The sequence below is a fragment of the Brassica napus genome, chromosome C3, assembly GCF_020379485.1.
Source record: "Brassica napus cultivar Da-Ae chromosome C3, Da-Ae, whole genome shotgun sequence".
NCBI classification, from domain to species: Eukaryota; Viridiplantae; Streptophyta; class Magnoliopsida; order Brassicales; family Brassicaceae; genus Brassica; species Brassica napus.
In genome coordinates, this window is record NC_063446.1 from 2,363,349 (window position 1) to 2,385,371 (window position 22,023).

General features: G+C 37.6%; 6 protein-coding genes across 7 annotated transcripts; all 6 read left to right on the forward strand.

Moving 5' to 3' along the window:
- Positions 1-3: 3 nt before the first annotated feature.
- On the forward strand, positions 4-3,275 carry LOC106384885 (centromere protein O). 2 transcript variants are annotated; one of them, XM_013824802.3, is made up of 13 exons: positions 4-234; positions 695-742; positions 835-883; positions 964-1,012; positions 1,098-1,168; positions 1,293-1,351; positions 1,559-1,654; positions 1,895-1,952; positions 2,076-2,212; positions 2,354-2,410; positions 2,528-2,625; positions 2,743-2,936; positions 3,017-3,275. In XM_013824802.3, exons 2-13 carry the CDS (start codon positions 731-733, stop codon positions 3,070-3,072), a joined length of 936 nt encoding a protein of 311 aa, XP_013680256.1. In that variant the 5' UTR covers positions 4-234; positions 695-730; the 3' UTR covers positions 3,073-3,275. The 2 variants fall into 2 exon arrangements, with proteins under 2 accessions (XP_013680256.1, XP_022554303.1); XM_022698582.2 differs by having other exon boundaries at positions 3,026-3,275.
- A 228-nt stretch (positions 3,276-3,503) lies between these two features.
- LOC106383348 (histidine kinase 5) lies at positions 3,504-8,102 on the forward strand. The gene has a single exon (XM_048751891.1). It carries the CDS (start codon positions 4,545-4,547, stop codon positions 5,274-5,276), a length of 732 nt encoding a protein of 243 aa, XP_048607848.1. The 5' UTR covers positions 3,504-4,544; the 3' UTR covers positions 5,277-8,102.
- A 706-nt stretch (positions 8,103-8,808) lies between these two features.
- LOC106386427 (histidine kinase 5-like) lies at positions 8,809-14,303 on the forward strand. Its single transcript, XM_048751892.1, has 9 exons — positions 8,809-9,410; positions 9,684-10,541; positions 11,170-11,698; positions 11,783-11,913; positions 11,994-12,225; positions 12,574-12,677; positions 12,757-13,425; positions 13,500-13,664; positions 14,033-14,303. Exons 2-9 carry the CDS (start codon positions 9,777-9,779, stop codon positions 14,153-14,155), a joined length of 2,718 nt encoding a protein of 905 aa, XP_048607849.1. The 5' UTR covers positions 8,809-9,410; positions 9,684-9,776; the 3' UTR covers positions 14,156-14,303.
- Positions 14,304-14,677: 374 nt separating this feature from the next.
- Positions 14,678-15,995, forward strand: LOC106384882. Its single transcript, XM_013824799.3, has 3 exons — positions 14,678-14,936; positions 15,015-15,088; positions 15,646-15,995. The coding sequence occupies exons 1-2, from the start codon at positions 14,847-14,849 to the stop codon at positions 15,078-15,080; spliced, it is 156 nt and encodes a 51-aa protein (XP_013680253.1). The 5' UTR covers positions 14,678-14,846; the 3' UTR covers positions 15,081-15,088; positions 15,646-15,995.
- An 839-nt stretch (positions 15,996-16,834) lies between these two features.
- LOC106383347 (protein ENHANCED DISEASE RESISTANCE 2-like) lies at positions 16,835-18,062 on the forward strand. The gene has a single exon (XM_048751893.1). It carries the CDS (start codon positions 16,938-16,940, stop codon positions 17,847-17,849), a length of 912 nt encoding a protein of 303 aa, XP_048607850.1. The 5' UTR covers positions 16,835-16,937; the 3' UTR covers positions 17,850-18,062.
- Positions 18,063-20,137: 2,075 nt separating this feature from the next.
- LOC106385067 (ER membrane protein complex subunit 4) lies at positions 20,138-21,758 on the forward strand. Its single transcript, XM_013825022.3, has 6 exons — positions 20,138-20,432; positions 20,529-20,585; positions 20,813-20,966; positions 21,111-21,208; positions 21,304-21,369; positions 21,468-21,758. The coding sequence occupies exons 1-6, from the start codon at positions 20,304-20,306 to the stop codon at positions 21,504-21,506; spliced, it is 543 nt and encodes a 180-aa protein (XP_013680476.1). The 5' UTR covers positions 20,138-20,303; the 3' UTR covers positions 21,507-21,758.
- The last annotated feature ends 265 nt before the right edge of the window (positions 21,759-22,023 follow it).

A 22,023-nucleotide genomic window follows, 5' to 3' on the forward strand; every position in this document is an offset into this window, starting at 1 on the left:
CATATTCACCCAATTAATAGTGACTAAACGACGGCGTTTTGGGCAATTTGGTTTCAACTCCAAACCGGTATAACCAAACCGATTAATTTATTATGTATTTGTTTATGTATATCAACCTCCCGTCGCTGGTCTTAAGTCTCTGTTCCTCCGCCTGATCTTACCCGGCGATTGCGACGGCTCTTCGCCTCTCCCCGCCAATTCGACCTGTTTTCTTCTCTACTCGTCGGCGTCGGTGTAAGCTAGTGTTCTTCGTTCTAGTTTTTTTTGTCTGCTGCGACGAATTAGACATGCTAGGGATTCTGATTCAGCCTCTCGTTTCTGTTTGCCTCTGTTCGCGTCTGAGGAGAAATTGTGATTTCATAGAGCTTAGGCGTATTTGATCGTGCTAGGAGTTTGCTTCTCATTCTCTTGCTGTTGTTGTTTCAATTTGTTTGATAATGCTTCCTGCGTTGAGAATCTGGTTTAGGTTTTGAATGAAGCGTGAGGATTCTTTTCATCTTTGTACTGGTGTTGGATGGTTTGTTATAGCTGATGAGATACTCTTTGTAAAGGAATCTCCGTCTCAAATTTTGGAATATGTGTTGAATTAGGGCTAGTTATCATGGGATTGTTCTTTGGGGTTTTAGAAGTGATGTATGCAAATTGAAAATACGATGTGTGACATTGATGATCAACTTCTCTGTGTTTTTGGCAGGAGCTTGGTCAATTGGGAGCTCTCTGGAAAGCAAAGATGGGAGAGATGGTAAATAAATTACACACCCTTTTCAGTTTTATTATCTTCAGTTGTAACCTTGAAAAGGCAGATTCTTTAAGAGTTGCCTTTGCTGCTACTAGATTGTTTCGCTGGACGAAGACATTCCATTGGATTCAACACGAGCACGATGTGAGTAACATGGTTTCTTGTGGTTCATATTTTCTTGGGTCCAGTACTCAAAAGTTAATTTTTTTATGCTCTTTTCCTAGTCACGAATCTTCTCAAGAGGCATCAACAATTGACAGACCGTCTTACCAGGTAAGAATACGCCTCTGAAAATATGTTGTTTACTTATCGATCGTCTTGAAGTGTTAACTTTTGAGTTGGTGATCATTTATGCTAGGGATTCTGATAAGATGATATTTGATCGGTTAAGCAAAGAATTTGAAGCTGCACGGGCTTCCCAAAATCAAGGTGGGTATAGATTGCTGAATTGTTCATCAGCACTATTTAAACGATGTGCTTGGATCATCTGTGGCTATATTTTTGTTTTAGGAGTATGTATGCTCATCCGTATATTCTCTCCTCTCCTCTGCAGAAGTATGCTTAGATGGGGAAGAGTGGAATGATGGCTTGTTGGCTACACTAAGAGAACGGGTATGGTCACATCCATCATTGTGTACTTCATAAATAGGTGTTTCAATCCTTAGTATCTGGTTGAGGGCTTAGTAGACACTTTCTCGATTAGTTATGCTGTTCTGACGAAATAAAATAAAATGGATTGTTTTTTTTTCTTTGTCAAACGTAATCTTGAATCCATCTTTTTCTTTCCATCTGTTGATTTTGTTGACTTTTACTTTGTAGGTGCATATGGAGGCTGACAAAAAGGAGAGCGGGAATTCAGGTTTTGCACCAGTTTCTCATCTTGAAGAACGAATTGCTTACAGGGTGGGAAATAAGGTAACTCCTAGGTCTTACTTTCTTACAAATTCATCTGTTTAGAAAGTGATTTTGTTCGTACCTGCATGCGTTCTGTTGGCGGAGGCCTTATAGCCTAGATAGCACATATTTTACCATGGTCCCTTCTTATTTCACAGTTTTGACTGACACTGTGGTAGTCTTAACTTTGAAGTGACTTCTCACCTTGAATTGATACCATGTCGTTTTTTAGCTTATATATTTGATATATCTATCAAACAGGTGATTTATTGCTTAGAGGGAGCGAGAATTGGAATACAGTATGAAACATCTTTTGCAGGTATTTTTGAACTATAGATGGCAATTATACTAAAACATAGCGATTTTTCTCGTCAGACCTGGTGTATCACCGAAAGAGAGTTAGGAATTTTGTTTGGTGATGATTTATTTCTTTTATATGTAGGAGAAACTTACGAGATTTACCACTGTGTGCTTGAGAGCAAGTCGTTTTTGGAGAAGATGAATGTACTTGAGCACACAATTCCATTTTTTTTGCCACTACGTGACTTGGAAAATGATCTACTTTCTTCGAATGCTAAGGTGAGCATGGTTTCTGGATATGTTGCCGAGATTCAACTTGCTTTGATGTTGTTCTACAGTTCCTTATCTTCAGTTTATATTTTTTACGTTTACTTTTCTTAAAATCTTTTTTTTTTGGTCTATAACTTGTGTTGACGCCAGAAATTCATCGATAATGTTGGGGATCTCCTGCACGCATATGTGGAAAGGAGGGAGCAGGTATGAAAACAATCAAGATTCCATGAGTGGATGATCAAAATTAGATTGTGTTTGCCGGATTGGCGTTTCACATTGTTCTTTTGGGTCATGACCTTTTCTCCTGATTCTATATTGTAGGTCCGGCTTATCAAAGAGCTCTACGGAAATCAGATCAGGGAGCTTTATCACAGTCTTCCTTACCACATGATTGAATTTGCGATAGATGATTGTGACTGGTTAGCAATTTCTTTAGCCATTAAATACAATTCTGGTGACCTTGTTGCCACTGGAGTGAGATTCATGTTTTCTTTTCTATAGCTTTTTCAAAACCAAATAATGTTTTTGCATTGAAGCAAGGTGGTGGTGAGCCTGAGATATGGGAATCTTATGTGTGAACTTCCGACAAAAGTGAGAGTTCTAGCATGGCCAATGCACCAGCTGAAGAGGCAGTGCACAAGCCCTAGGTTAAGCAAACTTGCAAGTCAAGCAATCCCTGTGCGTTTATCTTTTGCCGAGGATGCCTTAAGGATCCAATCACTACCTGAAGGTATTTCTAGATTAAACTCCAATCTGTTAATTGTTGCTTTTACTGTTTATTTCAACTGAATTTAACTTTGCTCATTGCAGCATACGCAGAGATTGTAGTAAACATGCCACAAGAAATTGAGCAAATATTTCTGTAGAGGAGTTGGAGCTAAGACTGAAGCTTTCTCTAAATCATATATATATATATCTCGCTGCTTTCTTGTGTGATATTTGGTGATAATCCTTCTAACAATGTTAAAATTGTGCCACAGAATTGATTCTGTTCTGCGTTTCTGTTACTATGTTTCATTCAACTTGGAAGTTAAGAGTAGCTGTAAAAAAGTTTACAAATTAAACTAAACTTGTCTATTGTAGGTTTGATTCAATTATCAGAGACATAATGTATATAGCCTAGTTAGATGTTTTTTGGATGGTCCACCAGTATAATATTTCTCATATTAAAGGCCTTAGTTGAAGTAATTGTAAATATAAAAATAAAAGTAATGTTACTATAGTCTACATATGAAATTACGGTGATGGTAAGGAATCCCAGAGTTGTGTTACCCACTTTGAATTATCTTTCATAACACCATCGCATGCCGAAACTTTAATGATGTATTATTGGAGCTTATGATTACGACACTCAAAAGTTCGTTGCCAGAAAAAAAAAATGTAAAGAACTCTGACATGGGCCCTCTCGGGACTATTGATCCAATTTTATTTCCGATACAGTTATGGTACATGTGCTGCTGCTTTGATGTTCATGAAAAAATGAATGTCCCGACCTAGTTCGGATATTTGCTTACTTCCGTTGACATTCTATAGACTCTTGAAACACATGGTAGTTTTACTTTTCTTCGGAAAAGAGTATAAAAGCCAAAAAAAACAAATAACTCATTCGTTTTTTCTTTTGAGCAACTATTCATTCGTTAATTATTGTGTTTGACAACTAGTAAAAAAGAAGCATTTTCATACGTTATCTCGCCATCCAATCATCAAAAAATGTAATTAAATATATATGGAAACGTAGTTAATAAAAAAAAAGTAGTAGCTACAAAAATACAATTTTAATCATCATCAGTATATAATCAGGGTGTAATAATTAATGAAAAAAGTCTTAAAATCAAGTCTTAATAAAACCATAAAAATACATATTGTGAATACATATATATTGAACTTTTCGATAATTCCAACATGATGTTCTTCTTCTTTCCAACATAAGGTAAGCTTTATATTCAATCCTCTTCATTTGTGTTTCTCTTTCCGAACATAGCTCAAAAGGGTAATTCTCAAAAAAAAAACATAGCTCAAAAGGTTTCATATACAACCCTTGTTTTTTTATTATTGGATTTTTTTAAAAAACTTCGATACATTTACAACACATTTGATGGGTGACTTCATGGTCCAATATTTTTAATCCGAGAGACAAAGATAATGAATAATGATCCATACTTCTAGTTTTTCTTTTGCTAAAATCCATACTTATAGTTGTACATTTTTCATAAAGATCAAGATTCTGGTCAGAGATGGATTGTAACTGACTCCGAAGCGTTGATACAGGTTCTTGATCAGACCAAGATTCTGGTTAAATAAAAAGGCTGTTTGAATTAGAGTGTTTTTGTCCTGAGAAATGGAGACTGATCAGACAGAAGAGATGGACATCAAAGTCTTGTCTTCCATGTGGCCCGAAGACGTTGGAACCCAAGCAGACAACCGGTTCAACGTCGAGAAACCCGCCGGTGATTCAGACACCTTAAAAGAAGTTGATATCGCTGAGAAACGCACCATGGCTGATTTAAAACGCTTACCAGAACTCATGAACATGACTAACCAAGGCTCTTCTCAACTCACCAACCTTGTGAAACAGTGGGAGTACACGCAGGACCACGCGGTTAAGCTATTTAAAGAAGAGGTCAAGATTCTCACCAGGCAAAGAGAAGAAGCAGAGGCCAAAGAGCTAAAGATCATAGAGGAGCATAACTTCGAGACTCAAGAGCCTGAGAACGTTCCGGTTTTGGATGATACTATGTACCGCGGGTTTAAGCACAAGAAAAGGGTTAAGATCGACGAGGAGTTTGATACGGTTGCGTATTGGAAACAGAAGGCGTTGAGTTTGGAGAAGATGCTTGAAGCGAGTACCGAGAGAGAGAGGAGGTTGATTGACAAGCTGAACGAGAGTTTGAAGACTATGGAGTCTCACTCAGCACCGGTTGAAAAGTTGACTCAGAATCTTAAGAGAGCTGAAGGTTTCTTGCATTTCATACTACAGAATGCACCTATTGTTATGGGACATCAAGACAAAGATCTACGTTACTTGTTCATCTACAACAAGTTTCCCACCTTACGAGAACAGGTAAAATAAAGATGTTTCTTCTTTGTTCTGTATTCTAAAAATCGGCTTATGCACCTCTGCCTAGACGGCAAATCGTCCATAACCAAATTGATTTTCTTATTATCTGATTTTTGTGTTTCATATCGGTTTAAATGGTTCTAAACCGACTAAAATCGGTTTGAATAGGGTTAAATTGATTTAAATTGGTTTAGATTTGTCAAATCAACCAATAATGTTAGTGTGAATCTACGAGTTTATCTAATTTCTTATTTTTGTATGTCTAATTCCTATAATTTATCCAGGTAATTTTATAATTACTGATTCACTTCTAAAATAAAATATCTAATATAGATATAAAATATATAAAATAAATCAATCTGTTAACACCTAGTCCCGCTTAGACCCCGAATAATACGATTAGTAGCTAATCAGCCTATACAAATCACCTAGTTATCGTCTAACGATTTTTTAAACATTGGTTTTGTTAGATCATGGATCATTCTCATGAGAATGTGTTTCTTATGTCTCAGAACATTTTGGGGAAAACAGACGTGGAGATATTCCAGGGAGTTGGAGTTAAAGAGTCTGAAGATTTCAAGAGAGAGGTTCTTGAAAAGGGAAAAGCCTCAAAGAAAGAGATCACATTTGAAACAGAATTGTTTGGATCAAAGACGTTTTTGATATACGTTGAGCCTGTTTACAACAAAGCTCGTGAGAAAATCGGTATTAACCACATGGGAATGGAAGTAACTGATCAGGTGAGAAAGAGAGAAAAAATGGCTAAACTTAGAGAAGACAACGCAGTTAGAAAAGCAATGGAGTCAGAGCTGAACAAGACCATCCACGTTACAATGTTAAAATTGTGCCACAGAATGAATTTTCTTCTGCTTTTTGTTGCTATGTTTTTCATTCATATTCTCCCTGAATTTACGCATTTGAAACTTCGAAGTCAAGAGTAGCTGTAAAAAGAGTTACAGATTAAACTAAACTTATCTACAAGCAGGTCCAGTTCAATTATGAGAGACATTGCACCTAGCCTAATTATGATATATATTTGTTTTGTTGGTCCACCAGTATAATATTTCACGTAAAAAATCCTATTTGAAGTAATTGTAAATATAAAAATAAAAGTAATGTTGCTAGTACATATGAAATTACCGTGACGGTATGGAATCCCGGAGTTGTGTTACCCACTTTGAATTATCTTTCGGAAAACCATCCATTCAATTTTTTTTTATCCATGCAAAAACTTTAGTGATGTACTATATTATTGGAGCTTATGATTACGTCACTGAAAAGTTCGTTGTCAGAAAACAAATGTAAAGAACTGTCTCATGGGCCCTTCTCAGGATTAGTTATCTAATTTTAGTTTAGTCTTTTCAATAATGGAACCAATGGTATAAAATAATTGTAATGGACTTGCACCTGGAGTAATACGAGTCCATTGTATGAAACTATTGAAACACGAAATGTATGGTACAATATAACGATATCATACCTTGATTTAAGTTTGTCAATGTATGCTTATCTAATCATCCAGCATATCTTTTTTTCCCCCCTTTGGGGAAGCTAAAGCATAAAGATTCATGGACAACATTTTCACTCGGATACTATTTTAAATTTAACCAATATAATGTTATTGAAAGTAACTAACTAAGTCGTTCACAGCAAGAATTCTATGCCCCCTAACCAATTCACAAGTATTGGTCATATTTAACTATTACACTATATTCTGTTTTAATTGTCAACAAAAAGTTTCTAAAACATGTAACCATGTTAATCTTAAGTGGATTATGTCTGTCGTTCAAAAAAAAAAAAAGTGGATTATATCTAACGAGATAAAATTGTTTTTCTTTACAGTGAGATGTAATTGTTTAAAGATTATAATTATAGACAAGACATTAGTGCAATTCCTCTGATATTTACTTTAATGTGTTCACTTTCTTAAATCCAGGATTACATTACACATAATATACATATATGAAAATTAGTACTCCGTAATTATAATTTCCGTAATTATAATTAGGAAGAAAGCTTGGTCCTGCTTTAATCGAGGGTTAAACTAAATTAATAAACACATCCGTTAATTAAGGATTGGTGTCTCCGTCCAGTTAATATCTCCACATTCTCGTCTTTCTCCGCATTCGTAAAATACTAATATAGCATTATCTTAATCCTCAACGACCGTCCATTTTGGCGCGAGAGGAAACAAAACACACCGTCAGAATTTGAAATGGAACTACACCACATGTTTGTCAATGATACTTCCACTTGTCAACTAGAGAATGATGTGGTGCATGTGGCTATCACATATATAAGTAGCAACTATGGGACGGGACAAAACAAAAGCCCCCGAGCGCCGTCCAGATCGGGGGAGGAAGAATAGACCTAGAATGGCTTAGCTGTTTTACTTATTAATTTAATTTAAAATGTAATTTAAAAGACCATTTCATTCAACAATTCTGATTATTTATTTCTTGTGTACAACTTGTTAATTTTATAATACTAAATTTAACTATATAGAAATGTGATTGATTTACACAACTAACCATTACAGTTGTTGTCGCGCTATTGAATTGTGACGATTGGGCCTTTTATTTATTGTTATAAAATTTGTTGTTCTTCTTTAGTGTACAAGATTCAAATGATTGATCATACTTTACAACTGAAATTGAACTGACGAATATAGTTTAAGATTTTGTGATTATTATTATATTTTCGATACATTGTGGTACATGTGCTGCTGCTTTGATGTTCATTGAAACATGAATGTCCCGACCGACCTAATTCGAATATTTGTGTACCTTCATCGACATTCTGTAGACTATAGAACACACACATGATTAGCCTTTTTTTTCTTTTGGAAAGAGTGTACAAAAACCAAGAAAACAAATTGATTAATCCGTTATTTATTGTATTGACAGCTAGGAAATAAAAAAGGCAATTTCTTATAGTATTCCCACCGTTCAATCATAAAATGCTTAGTAGCCAAATACAAACATGTTAACTTATCATCGCTGTATTATCCAGGTGTAATAATTAATGAAACAACGTCCTATTAATATCATATTGTGAATGCATAGTATTGAACTTTTTCGATAAATCCATCTTGGCGATCATGAAGTGTACAGAGAGGATTGGTCTGTAACGGCCAAATAAAACTTTTTAATTCTATATCTTTCGTGCAAAAAAAAATCTTAACATAAATTAGTGACAAAAGCAGTAGTCCACTGTAACCATTTAAAAGCCAAGTTGAGTTGTTGGTGAAACTAATGGTGGAGTAGTGGAACACCCATTCTGATTATAGCCAACGGCAATTCTATATTAAGTTGATCGAGTAGTCTATTATTGGAATATCAACAAAAAAATGGCAATTAATTTAGTGAAAGTTGCTATAATTAATTGGATCATCAACAAAATTTGGCAATTAATTTAATGAAAGTTGCTATAATTATGAACTAATGGTCATTATAGCACTTTTTACGCGCCAATATGTAGACGGTGTAACGACTAATGTAGTCTGTTATTGAAGCCAGGAGTTCTCGTTACTCATAAAAGCGAGCCCTTAATTACGTCGGAGTGTGACGTCGACGCGCCGCTTTGTAATCAAGTTACTTTTTTTTTTCTCTCATTAATTTCAGTCGAGGTATAAAAACGCAAGAAAGAAAAAAAAACAGAGCAACTAAAAAGAAGAACATAGCTGTGGAAATGTGAGACAGATCGAAACGTGTTGATTTCTCTGTCATTCGATTACTTGGATTCGGTCTCAGAAAGAAAACAAACGTGCACACACACAGAGAGAAAAAAAAAGAATAGAGAGAGAGAGAGAGAGTCACCATTATAATACTCGAGTGAAAAAAAAAACAGAGAGAGAGAGACAGAACAGAACAGAGGAATAAAATATACATTGACCTCTCTGTGTATGGAAAGGGGCAAGCACATGGCTCTCTCTCCTCTTCTCCGTAAAATCGCGTATTTTTTAATTTTATCCTATCTTTCACAATTCACATGCACCCTCTCTTCTCTTCATTGGTTAATTAATCTTCCCAATGCTCATCATTTGAAGTTTATTTACTCTACCCAGGAGACTCTCTTCAGATCTATGTACTGTTCATTCTTCTCCTTCTTTCTCTGTTAATCTCCCAGTGATCGGAGCCGGTGAAGGTTAGCTTTTTTTTTCTTCTTTCCCGGCTGCTTTTGCAATTTGTGTTTCTTTTTCCGATCATAGCTCAAAACTCAAAAGGTTTCATCTTTATTAATACCCAGTTCCTTAGTTTTTGATTATTCGACTTTTTTTTCTAACTTCTTTACGTTTATAACACGTTTGATGGGTGACTTTATGATCCACAATTTTAATTCGAATATTAGTACATTTTTCATAAAGATCAAGATTCTGGTCGGAGATGGATTGTAACTGACACTGAAACGTTGATACAGGTTCTTGATAAGACCAAGATTCTGTCTAAATAAGAAAGCTGTTTGAATTAGAGTGTGTTTGTGTTCTTGTCTGAAGAGAAACTCTTGATCAAAATGGCCTGCGAGATGGAAACTGATCAGACCGAAGAGATGGACATCGAAGTCTTGTCATCCATGTGGCCAGAAGACGTCGGAACCCAAGCAGACAACCAGTTCAACGTTGAAAAACCCGCGGGAGACTCAGACACCTTAAAAGAAGTCGACATCGCCGAGAAACGCACCATGGCCGATCTAAAACGCTTACCCGAACTCATGAACACGACAGACCAAGGCACCTCTCAACTCACCAACCTCGTGAAACAATGGGAGTACATGCAAGACCACGCGGTTAAGCTACTAAGAGAAGAGCTCAAGATTCTCACCAAACAAAGAGAAGAAGCCGAAGCCAAAGAGCTAAAGATCATAGAAGAGCATAACTTCGAAAGCCAAGAGCCAGAGAACGTTCCGGTTTTGGATGATACGAGCCATTTGTTCCGAAGGTTTAAGCACAAGAAAAGGGATGCGTTGGTCGGTAGCAAAAGGGTTGAGATCGACGAGGAGTTTGACACGGTTCAGTATTGGAAACAAAAGGCGTTGAGTTTGGAGAAGATGCTTGAAGCGAGTACCGAGAGAGAGAGGAGGTTGATTGAGAAGCTGAACGAGAGTTTGAAGACTATGGAGAGTCACTCTGCACCGGTGGAAGAGTTGACTCAGAATCTCAAAAGAGCTGAAGGGTTCCTGCATTTTATTCTTCAGAATGCACCTATTGTTATGGGACATCAAGATAAAGATCTACGCTACTTGTTCATCTACAACAAGTTTCCTACCTTGCGAGAACAGGTAAGAGTTCTTATTTGTTCTGGATTAGGCATCAACGTCCAGTTTTCGGTCTGGGTATTTTGGTTTTCAATTATTCCGTTCTAGAGATTTAAAACCGTTTGGTTATTTACAAAATACGATTCGGTTTCAGTTCGGTTATTTAGGCTCGATTCGGATAGCAAAGTTAAGAACCGGCTAATATCTGAATTTTTTTTGGGTCCGGTTCAGTTATGATATTTCGGATATTTTTGGATAATATGGGTAAAAATGTCGGATAATTTTGATTTTAGGTTAAATATCGAGTTATTCGGATATAAATATCGGACAATTCAGATGATATTAAATATTTTGAGTAAAAAATATTCGGATAATTCAGGTTTTTGGATCATTCTCTTATCAATAGTATGTTTAGGACATTTGTTATTTAAAACTAATTATACTTAATACTTTAGATATATAATTTGTATTTTAAAATTTTGGATACCCATTCGATTCTAGAGATATAGGATCCGTCCGGTTATTTATGAATTTTGGTTCGGTTTAAGTCCCGGTTATTTCAGTTTGGTATGGTTTGGTTCTACGGATCCGGATTGATGATTCTCATGAGAAAGTGTGTCTGAGTCAAACATGTGTTTCTTACTAATGTCAGGACATTTTGGGGAAAACGGACGTGGAGATATTCCACGGAGGTGGAGTGAAAGAGTCTGAAGATTTCAAGAGAGAGGTTCTTGAGAAAGGCAAAGCTTCAAAGAGAGAGATCACATTTGAGACAGAGTTATTCGGATCAAAGACGTTTTTGATATACGTTGAGCCTGTTTACAACAAAGCTCGTGAGAAAATCGGTATCAACTACATGGGAATGGAAGTAACTGATCAGGTGAGAAAGAGAGAAAAAATGGCTAAACTTAGAGAAGACAACGCAGTTAGAAAAGCAATGGAGTCAGAGCTGAACAAGACCATTCACATTACAGAGGAGACAATGAGAGCTAAGCAAATGTTAGCGACAATGTCTCATGAGATAAGATCACCGTTGTCAGGAGTAGTGGGAATGGCTGAGATACTTTCTACTACAAAGTTGGATAAAGAGCAAAGACAGTTGTTGAATGTTATGATCTCTTCTGGAGATTTGGTGCTTCAGTTGATTAATGATATTCTTGATCTCTCCAAGGTTGAATCAGGTAAAATAACAATGTTTTTTTTTTTTCAAATTGTTTCTCATCTTTTTCAGATTCTTGATGACATGTATTGTGTGTTGTTATTAGGTGTAATGAGACTAGAAGCTACCAAGTTTAGACCAAGAGAAGTGGTAAAGCATGTGCTTCAGACAGCTGCTGCGTCTCTGAAGAAAGACTTGACATTAGAAGGAAACATTACAGATGAAGTTCCTATCGAGGTTAACACACAAACAACACATTGTCTGAAAAGAGTTTACGTGGCAAAGTCTTTGTGATCTAACTTTTTTTTAATGTTCAGGTAGTTGGAGATGTTCTAAGGATTCGGCAGATTCTCACCAACTTGATCAGCAATGCTATTAAGTTTACACATGAAGGAAAGGTTGGGATCAAACTCAAAGTGATATCAGTACCATCCTTTGCGAGTGGTATGGAGTTAAACGCAGACGCTGAAGAACAAAACGGTTTGACTGAGACAGAGACTTCGGTTTGGATCCGCTGTGACGTTTATGATACTGGAATTGGAATCCCAGGCAAGTTCAAGAACATCAAAAAGGACAAAACTCAAGCTAAGCTATTAGACCTGCTGTTATTACCCGAACCTGCCTAGCCGAACCTAAAAGTTTGATTTTCGGTTAGTTCAGTTAGAAGGTTCGGTTCAGTTAGGAAACTAAAACATATTTGGTTTTCGGTCCGGTTCATTGACCTGTCAGTTCGTTTTTTTTAAAAGAAAAAATTCCAAACAGTACCAATCTCAACCAAGATTCCAAACCAAACTAACCAAAATTTGAATCGGATTAAGAAGAAACCGAACCCGCAGGCGTATAAGCTATAGTTATTAAATATTAACCATGACCATGTTTTGGTGTTTCTTTGTGCAGAAAAAGCACTTCCTTGTTTGTTCAAGAAGTACATGCAAGCAAGCGCTGATCACGCTCGCAAATACGGTGGAACAGGTCTCGGTCTCGCCATTTGTAAACAGCTGGTAAAATAATCTTCACATTACACAACACAGATGTTTAAAACTATTCATGTCAAATCATTATGTGTTGTTTGTTTAACAGGTTGAGCTAATGGGAGGTCAACTTACTGTGACAAGCCAAGTCAACGCCGGTTCAACGTTCACGTTCATACTACCTTACAAAGTTGCAACATCAGATGATCATTCAGATGATCAAGACTTCTCTGACATGGTTGATCATCATCAACCAGAACCAGACGACACAACCGAAGGATACTTCCAGTTTAAACCACTTCTTGGTTCTATCTATTCTAATGGCGGACCGGTCATAGGCAATAATAGCTTCTTACCTCATAAAGTCATGCTCACTAGCCCTCTTAAACGCATCAACGGCTTTGTCTCTGATACCTCTAACAACACTGCACAAAGCGAGACGACTCAGGTTGAAAACAATGGTTACATAGATGAAACAAGACTCGAAACCTGTTCTGGTCCATGTCCTTCTAAGGAAACAGAATCTTGTAGTAGTTCACAAGCTAGCTCAGAAGGTGGAGCCTTAGAAATGGAGTCAGAGCTTACAGTTTCATCTCGTAGAGAAGAGGAAGAAACAGAGACAACAAAGCCAAAGATTCTGCTAGTGGAAGATAATAAAATCAACATCATGGTTGCTAAGTCTATGATGAAACAATTAGGCTATACCTTTGATATTGCTAATAATGGAGTTGAAGCCATAACAGCTATTAAAGGCACTAGCTACGACTTGGTACTAATGGTAAGTTCATTCTATTAAGATCCAAAAACTTAAATCCTTACCAACTTCACTTAATTTGAGTTCACAATTCACAGGATGTGTGCATGCCAGTTCTGGATGGTTTAAAAGCCACAAGACTGATACGTTCCTATGAAGAATCTGGGAACTGGGATGCTGCAATAGAAGCTGGAGTAGATATAAAGATATCAGAGAATGAACAAGCTTGTGTGCATTCCACAAACCGGCTGCCTATAATAGCGGTTAGTACTTCTTCATCACATAGAGCTCTTAGGTCTGGGAATTTTAGGTATCAGTTCGGCAAAGATATTTCGGGTTAGGGTCTAGATTTAGCTGACCTATTGTTGGTTCGGGTTTGGATTTAGCTCGGGTAGTTTCGGGTTCAAATTTGAATCGTTTTGCCCTGAAAATATCCGGGAAAATCGGTTTATGTTTAGTTTTCGTTTCGGGTATAGAAATATAGGAACCATTCAGATATTCGAGGGTCTCGGTCTGGGTATAGTTTTGGTTATTTCGGTTCAGATTTTTGGTTCCGGTTTTTTTGCCCTGAACTATGTATACATACCTTGAAAAAATTTTGAAGAGTAAAATGCGTTGTGGAATTTTGCAGATGACGGCAAATACATTAGCAGAGAGCTCAGAAGAATGTTATGCAAATGGTATGGATTCTTTTATTTCAAAACCTGTAACGTTGCAGAAACTAAAAGAGTGTCTACGACGGTACTTGCATTGAGATTTTTCAGAGTTTTTGGTATAGATTAAGTGTACGTGTTGTGTATAAAAGGTGTTAGGAAAAAAGTTTTGGAGAGCTGAGCTATACAAAGTTAGCTTGCTCTCTTAGAGATTGTACAGTTTATCAATAAAAAAGCTTGTCTTCTTTATTTATCTTGATTTCGGTTGGCTGTAACCAAAGACTCCCAATGGGATCTTCATGTTCACAACGCTGCGAGTTCCATATATAAAACCGGGCCTCAAGATTATCCCTGTAGTACAGAATTAACCAAAACCTCATATAATAGTCAAATCCAAATGTAGGATAACTATTATATGGTTTGGGTTGATTTTATGCTAATTATAGAAAGTAGAGAGAGCCAGAATTCGAAAAAGCTAAACCAATGGCGCATGTACAGAATTCGACACGTGACTCACGTGGGCCCCAGACTCCGTCTGTTTGACAAAAACCATCATCGGCCTAGTTTGTGTTTCTTGGACTAGAATTCAAATTGGGCTTCCATAGGCCCATGGTTTCGCGTGTTAAGCCGAGTAAGGACGAGTCTACTCCTACTGCCAAACAGCAGCTTAAACTTTCCAACGAGAGAAGAGTGAGATTTGGGATCACAGCAAAATCAGTCGACAGTAGCTGCTTCTCAAATCTCAACCAAATCCGTTCTGAGATCGAAAGGAAGCTTTGACTATCGTCTTTGATGGCGAAGGAGCAAATCTTGAGGCCTTGGTTTCTGGATCTCGTACCGGCTTTGGTTATTTTGCTCGCCGCAGCTCATGTCATGGCCTTGGTACTTTCTCGTGATCTTTTCTATCTCTCTTCTGTACGCTCTATTCTCTAATCGTTGATTCGCTTTGGTGCTTCGTAGGGTTACTGGATTTACAGATTGGCGACTGATCGTCGGGCTCAGAGTCAGAGAGGAAAGTTTCACTGAGGAAAAGAGTAGGTTTCGTAAGCTGCATAGTTCCCATAAACTGGCGGGTTTTGGCTTCCGATCTGATGTTTGTGATCGTTGTTGATTTTGTAGCTTATGATGTCGTTAGGTGGATCATATCTGTTTACTAGTTTGTTTTCACCTATGTTTGTAGCTTCTTTCGACTTTTTATGCAATTTGCTGTTTTGAGTTGTTCTAAATAGATTTAGTAACACTTTCTCATTGTTTTGTTTCATTACACCGTTGAACTTTGATGGCTGCAGCCAGTAAATTTGAAACGAATTCTCTGTGCTCCACGCTCGTATTCTTTGTTATTGGGAGAGTAGAAGATGATGCTCTTGAGTATCATTCAGAGTCAACGACTAATGACTATTGCAGTCCTGTGTTAAGTCTAAGTAAATAAGAGAGAAAGAGATTGCATACTAAATCAGCTTTAACTAACTCTGAGTCTCTGTCTGTGTGTGTCTTAACATATTGTATTTAGGATTTGAACAGAGTGGAGCCTTCTTGGCCTATTACTATCCTCACAAACAGATTATTGAATAGGTGTGGTTTTATATGGCAGGTATTCTTCACTGGTGTTTCACAAATTTTCTGAGGGTAAAGACATGTTTATCCAAATTGTGTTCATGAAGACAGACCTTAGTCTCTCTGTAATAGTTACTGACGTTCTAAGATCTTAGATTTCTTATCTAAGATCCAACCAAGAGTGAAACACTGCCTTGGGAAACTATTTTATATTAGCTGCAAGTGATATTGAGTAGTCAGCATTTCAATAATCAAAGATCACAATGCTGAATTCATGGCAGGTGTAGGAGATCTAGTTAGAAATTTACACAAAAACAGGCTTTTTTCCCTTCGTGTAGTTTTTTCTCATTTCATGTTTTCTTTTAACAAAGTTTCTTAATTTTGCCTTTTTTCCTGTCTCTTGGCTTTAGTAGAATGTAGTTTTTTCACTTTACAAGTTTCATTTTGCTAGCATAGATTCATGATTCATCCTTTGATTACTTAAATTCATAGTATTTTTTAGAAAACTGCAACCCCCCCCCCCCCCCCCCAAAATATTTTATTATTTCTTTCCAAATATAATTCCTGCTGCGTCCAGTGCGTGTATGTGTTAATGGTCGGTGGAGATACCCTTTTGTTCTCGTATCCAAGTTTTCCACTTGCTTGTTACAGTTGTTACCAAACCAATATTTATCCATTTAACGCTTTCTTTACGCGGAACGTTGTTGGTACCTTCGGAGGCAACTTTTGTGATGAAAAGCAACCAAAAGTAGAGGGAGCAAGATTATACTATAATAATGCAAAATATTTAATTGATTTACCAGCTACGAATGCTATTTTCACCAACTAATTTAGCTTTTATTCCCTTTTCGTGTATGTTTATTAGATATATAAACAAGTTACATAATAATTAGTCGACAAAAAGTTGTCCGTGCCTGCTGCCAGGTGCAATAATTATGCGATTAGTTGGTTTGACATGTGCTCGCACCATTAATTCCAATTGCATGCTATTATTTACCAATCAAAAACAAGAGAACATGACACTGATAAAACAAACTAAAATAAAATATTCAGAAGAAGAAACTAATCTCTAATTAACTGGATTTTCAAGTTATCATGAGTCAAAAATACAGCATATAAATAATATATATCATATGTTTATTAGCCATTAATTGAGAAAAACACATAAAATACAGATAAGCCAAGGACACTATTGGAATTATCTTATAAAACTCCAAAGCCATTTCAAGCCCCTTTTATTTTGTCACACCACACAAGTCGCCCTTTGGTAGAGAGAGAGAGAGAGAGAGAGGCCAACGACCACAGATAACAAACCCATACCGTAACACCATGAGCCCTTCCAAGCAGCGACATCATCGCAGCTCCACCGGCGATACCAAGTCAAAACCGTTAAGATCCGCCTCCTCCTCCGCTACACCGGAATGGATCGCAGAAGCAATCAACGGCGGCTCCCTCCGCCGCGTAGATCCCGAAACAGGCACCGACGGATGGGCTTCGCCTCCCGGCGACGTCTTCTCTCTCCGCTCCGACTCCTACTTAACTAAAAAACAAAAATCCCCCGCCGGAGATTACCTCCTCTCCCCCGCCGGCATGGACTGGCTCAAATCGACCTCGAAACTAGACAATGTCCTCGCGCGTCCCGATAACCGCGTGGCTCACGCGCTAAGAAAAGCTCAATCACGAGGCCAATCTCTCAAGTCCTTCATCTTCGCCGTGAACCTCCAGATCCCGGGGAAAGACCACCACAGCGCGGTGTTCTACTTCGCCGCGGAGGAGCCGATCCCCTCAGGATCACTCCTCCACCGGTTTATAAACGGCGACGACTCGTTCCGGAACCAGAGGTTCAAGATCGTGAACCGGATCGTGAAAGGGCCATGGGTGGTTAAAGCCGCCGTCGGGAACTACGGCGCGTGCCTCCTCGGGAAGGCGCTGACGTGCAATTACCACAGAGGCGATAACTACTTCGAGATCGACGTCGATATATGCAGCTCGGCGATCGCGACGGCGATTCTGCGGCTGGCGCTGGGGTACGTGACGAGCGTGACGATCGACATGGGGTTCCTGGCGGAAGCGCAGACGGAGGAGGAGCTGCCGGAGAGGTTGATCGGAGCTGTGAGGGTTTGTCAGATGGAAATGTCGTCGGCGTTTGTGGTCGACGCGCCGCCGCCTCAGCAACTGGCGTCGCAGCCGTGTAGAACGCTGAGTTTGGCGAAAGTTAACCACGACGAAGACGAGGATTGAGATTTTGAATTCGAGTACGGACAATTCACCAAACCAGAGGTCAATGCGTAACTGAGTGTATAATCTAATATCCAAGAATCTGAAACAGTTTTCATCGATCTCAGTCAAATCTATGTTACATGTGAGATGTTCTGGAGGATTTTGTAAATAATTTTTATTTTACTGAGAATTTTTTACGATACATTAATGAAAATAAATTGAAATTCGAGGGTTCTTTTTGATATTGTTCTCAGTGAACCTAGAATATATGGGAATAGATAATAGTCCACTTTCGTCGGGAGAAATGGCGTGGCGTGTGATGATCTTTTATAGTCGTGGGGGGAAGATTCGTCTTTATGTGAAAAGGGAAAATGTTGAAAACTTGGAGATCTTTTCACCTCGAAACCATCAAAGAAAAGAAAAATCTATAAAGAATTTTATGATATCGTATAAGTATATGGGTTAGTGGTCTGATTTTGGATTGATTGTTTAGGCTTATCACGCTAAGGGTCATCTTCTTTTGATCATGGGCTTTGACGGCTGAGGGCTGAAAATCATGTATGTGTGCTGGGCTGTATAATAATCTACTCTCCGATGACTTTCTCAGTGCATCGATGATACCGAACCTTCACGTGGGGTTGAGCATTTTATCCGAATCTGTATTCGAACCTGATTCAAAAAATCTAGTAAAATACCCGAGCGACTATCAAATTAAAAGAAATTAGATATCTAAATTCGAATAAATATTCGAAAATAACTAAATATATATAAAATTAATGTCATATTTCTAATTTATTTTTTTTCATTTTATTTAAAATATTTATATTGATAATGCACATGGTTCGAAGATCAAATAATATATATATATATATATATATATATAGTTGCTTATGCTAAACTTTTTGTTTCATACATTAACAAAAATTTCATTAAGAATCTCGAAACAGCAACCATATTACTTTTTATTTTATTTTTAAAATTTTATCTTCAAACATATTAATCGTCTAACCTATCAAAACTTAGAAATTAGTTAAGTTAATGGTAAATTTTTAAATATCGAATTCTTGAGCAATGAAGAATTTGAATTTTTTTTTAAAATCTAAATATCTAAATCCGACTAAAAATAATTGAATCTATTATGTAAAAATATCCGAATCCGACATGATATGTAAAAATATCTGAATAGATTATAGACCCAAATATCAAAATATCTGAAAACTTGACATACCCAATCAGAATTCGAACGTGTATTCGAATGGTCATGCCTATTGCACATGTAGAGATGTCAAACAAGTTTACCCATCCCGTACCGTGGCGGGTTATTCGTCGAGCGGGTCACAGTGGGCATATCCCGCGCGGACTGCGGTCTTCAAAATACCAGCTTAAACCTGTACTGCATAATATATAGGCCTTTGCGGACTGTTCCGCGGGACGCCTTCTTTCATGAATGTTCAAGTAGAAGAGTTGTGTAAGAGAGTTGAAGAGAGCTCATTAAGCTTCACAAAAGCCTTATCAAAATCAATGCCACAAAGCTCTGTTTGTGCTTGCGTTCTTGAGTTAAAAATAAGCTTTTGTTAAGTTTGAATCTGATTGAATTGTTGTCTTTGTAATAATTTGGCTCAAGTGTTATATGTCTTCATCAAACCATCTCTCTTTTTAATTATTTGGATTGCAAAAAAAAATCGTGAATCACTTTGCCAAATTATACGAGTGATGTGATATACAACTAACTATTCTCCTAAACAACACCATTGTAACTAAATTTAATTTAAGAAAAATGCCACTTCACATTACTGAAAACAAAACCAATCAACTTAAACAAGAAATATCACGTTGTAATAAATCAATTTATAGTTGTGTATAATAAAAAGAGAAAACCAAATCAAAACACCACCAGAGCTTGAATCGTCATCGCTGAAGCTGGAGTCATCATCACCGGAGCTCGAATCATCATCACCGGAGCTCGAATCATCATCGCCGGAATTCCTTATGTTTTATAGGGGAAAAGTCACAAGAATCAATTTCTTTTTACTCTCTTTTTCAGGTAAAATAAGAAATGAAAAAAAAAATGTGGGTCCATGTAATTTCGCATGACCGGTTTTGGCTCATTCCGCAAAAGGCCAGACTCGCAAATTTACGGAAGAAAACCTTGTCCGCTACGGTTCTCTGTGCACATGTTTGGAAACCAAAAAAAGATATGAATGGGTTTTTAAAAGGCCCACAAAATAAACTCGAGCATTGCTGAAAAGCTTCTAATAATGGAATAAACGAATCCAAGATCCGGATAACAGTTGTATCCGGGTCAAGAAAGCTCCGAGCCCAGTTTGAGGAAACGGGTTTGGACTGTGGGAGTAAAAGGATTTTTCTTCTCTCTCTAGCTTTCATTCTCTGTTTTCTTTTAACATCTGATAAGGATCGGATCTAGCTCTCTTCTTCTTCGATTCCTCTGTCTCGTCGATCGGGGAACTAACTTAAATGGACAAAGGCAAAGCAGTGATGGGTGCTGGCCGGAGATGGGCCGTCGATTTCTCCGATCAATCAACCGTCCCATCTTCCCGGGACATCCTAGATCCACCTGGCTTCTCTCGTGTTTCTCCCGAGCAGGTTTTGAATTTGAATCAGATTGGATTGAATTTTGAAATTCTACCGAGAATTGAAATGTATAGCCCACTGGATTTGATTGATTTTCGCTGTTTTCAGGATGACTCAGCGACGAGCCGCCAAAAGAAAGACGCCGAAGCTAACTGGAAACTTCAGGTACTTTTAATGTCAAATCTGAAAGTCTGTTATCTTTATATCGTACGGAATCGATCATGGTCTCGTTGCTATGTATAGTGTGTCTTGTTGTAGACGTTACACAAGAGACTAATCTTCTTTATATCTATGATTGTGCATATTGTGCCCTGATGATTTATAAAAAAGGAAACTTTCGTTTTTGTTGACTAAGTTTTGTTTTTTTTTTTTTTTTGTTGGTGAATGAGTAGAAAGCGTGGGAAGTAGCGCAGTCACCATTTAAGAATTTGATGATGATGGGTTTCATGATGTGGATGGCTGGAAACACTGTTCATCTCTTTAGCATTGGTATCACTTTCTCTGCTCTTTGGCAGCCTCTCAGCGCCCTCCAGAGCGTTGGAAAGGGTAAGCAAACCTCCTCAACCTACATTTTATTATGGTGTTTTACTACTTGAACTAATCTTTGCTCGTCTGCACAGTTTTGATCGTTTTGAGTTATTATTTGGTTTGTGAATTCACATCCTTACATTATATACCCTTTGTTTGCAGTTTTTGAGCCATTCAAGGATAACAAGGTGGAACTACTTATGCCCAAGCTGGTGTTTCTTGCCCTTAACCTTGGAGGGTTAGCTTTGGGTATTTGGAAGGTAAGAAAATTAGCCTTCCCTCATTGTTGATTCTTTCCCCTTTAAGAAAGTATGAAGCTCTGGTTTCTCATATAAACAAATTTATCTTTTCTCAGCTCAACACTTTGGGGCTTCTTCCAACTCATGCATCAGATTGGGTTTCATCTCTACCCCCTCCTCAGGTTTGTAATTTTTATCTGCAGCAGAATCTTTTGCTCAGGCGTTTCAATTCATCATCTCTAAGCTGGACACATCATGTTTCCTCTATTTCTTTTTGCAGGAGGTTGAACACTCTGGCGGAGGATTTGCTTTCCACTGATGAGCATGTGTCTCTTTGAGATAATTACGAAAGATACTTAAGTGATTTGTTCAATCCTATATCATGAGGGGAAGATTCATGTGGACCTTCTCATCTCGTGATCTTCTTGTAGCATTTTCAAAACTCTGAAACCATAGCTTTTTCCCAGCTTTTTTATAGACAGGAATGGATAATGTTACAGACTGAAGTTTGGTTCTTAATTTGCTTGAACCATGACTCTGAAATAACCAATCAAACAAAGCATGAGCCTGATACCTTTCTCGTCATAACTCAGCAAACCTCTTGTTGTTCATTGTCATCTGTACCAGTACCATTCATACTGTTCGGAAACATTATTCACATCCGTAACTAAGTTCTCTCCTTTACAGTTACACCAACAGAAGTTTAGTACCATCCGCATCATCTTCTCGCTCGTTCTTTATCAGGGCATGAGACGGTTCAAGATCATCCAAAAGATCAGAATCTGGAACGAGGAAACTGAAACACAGCGTAGTGAATCTCAGGATATTCCCAAACT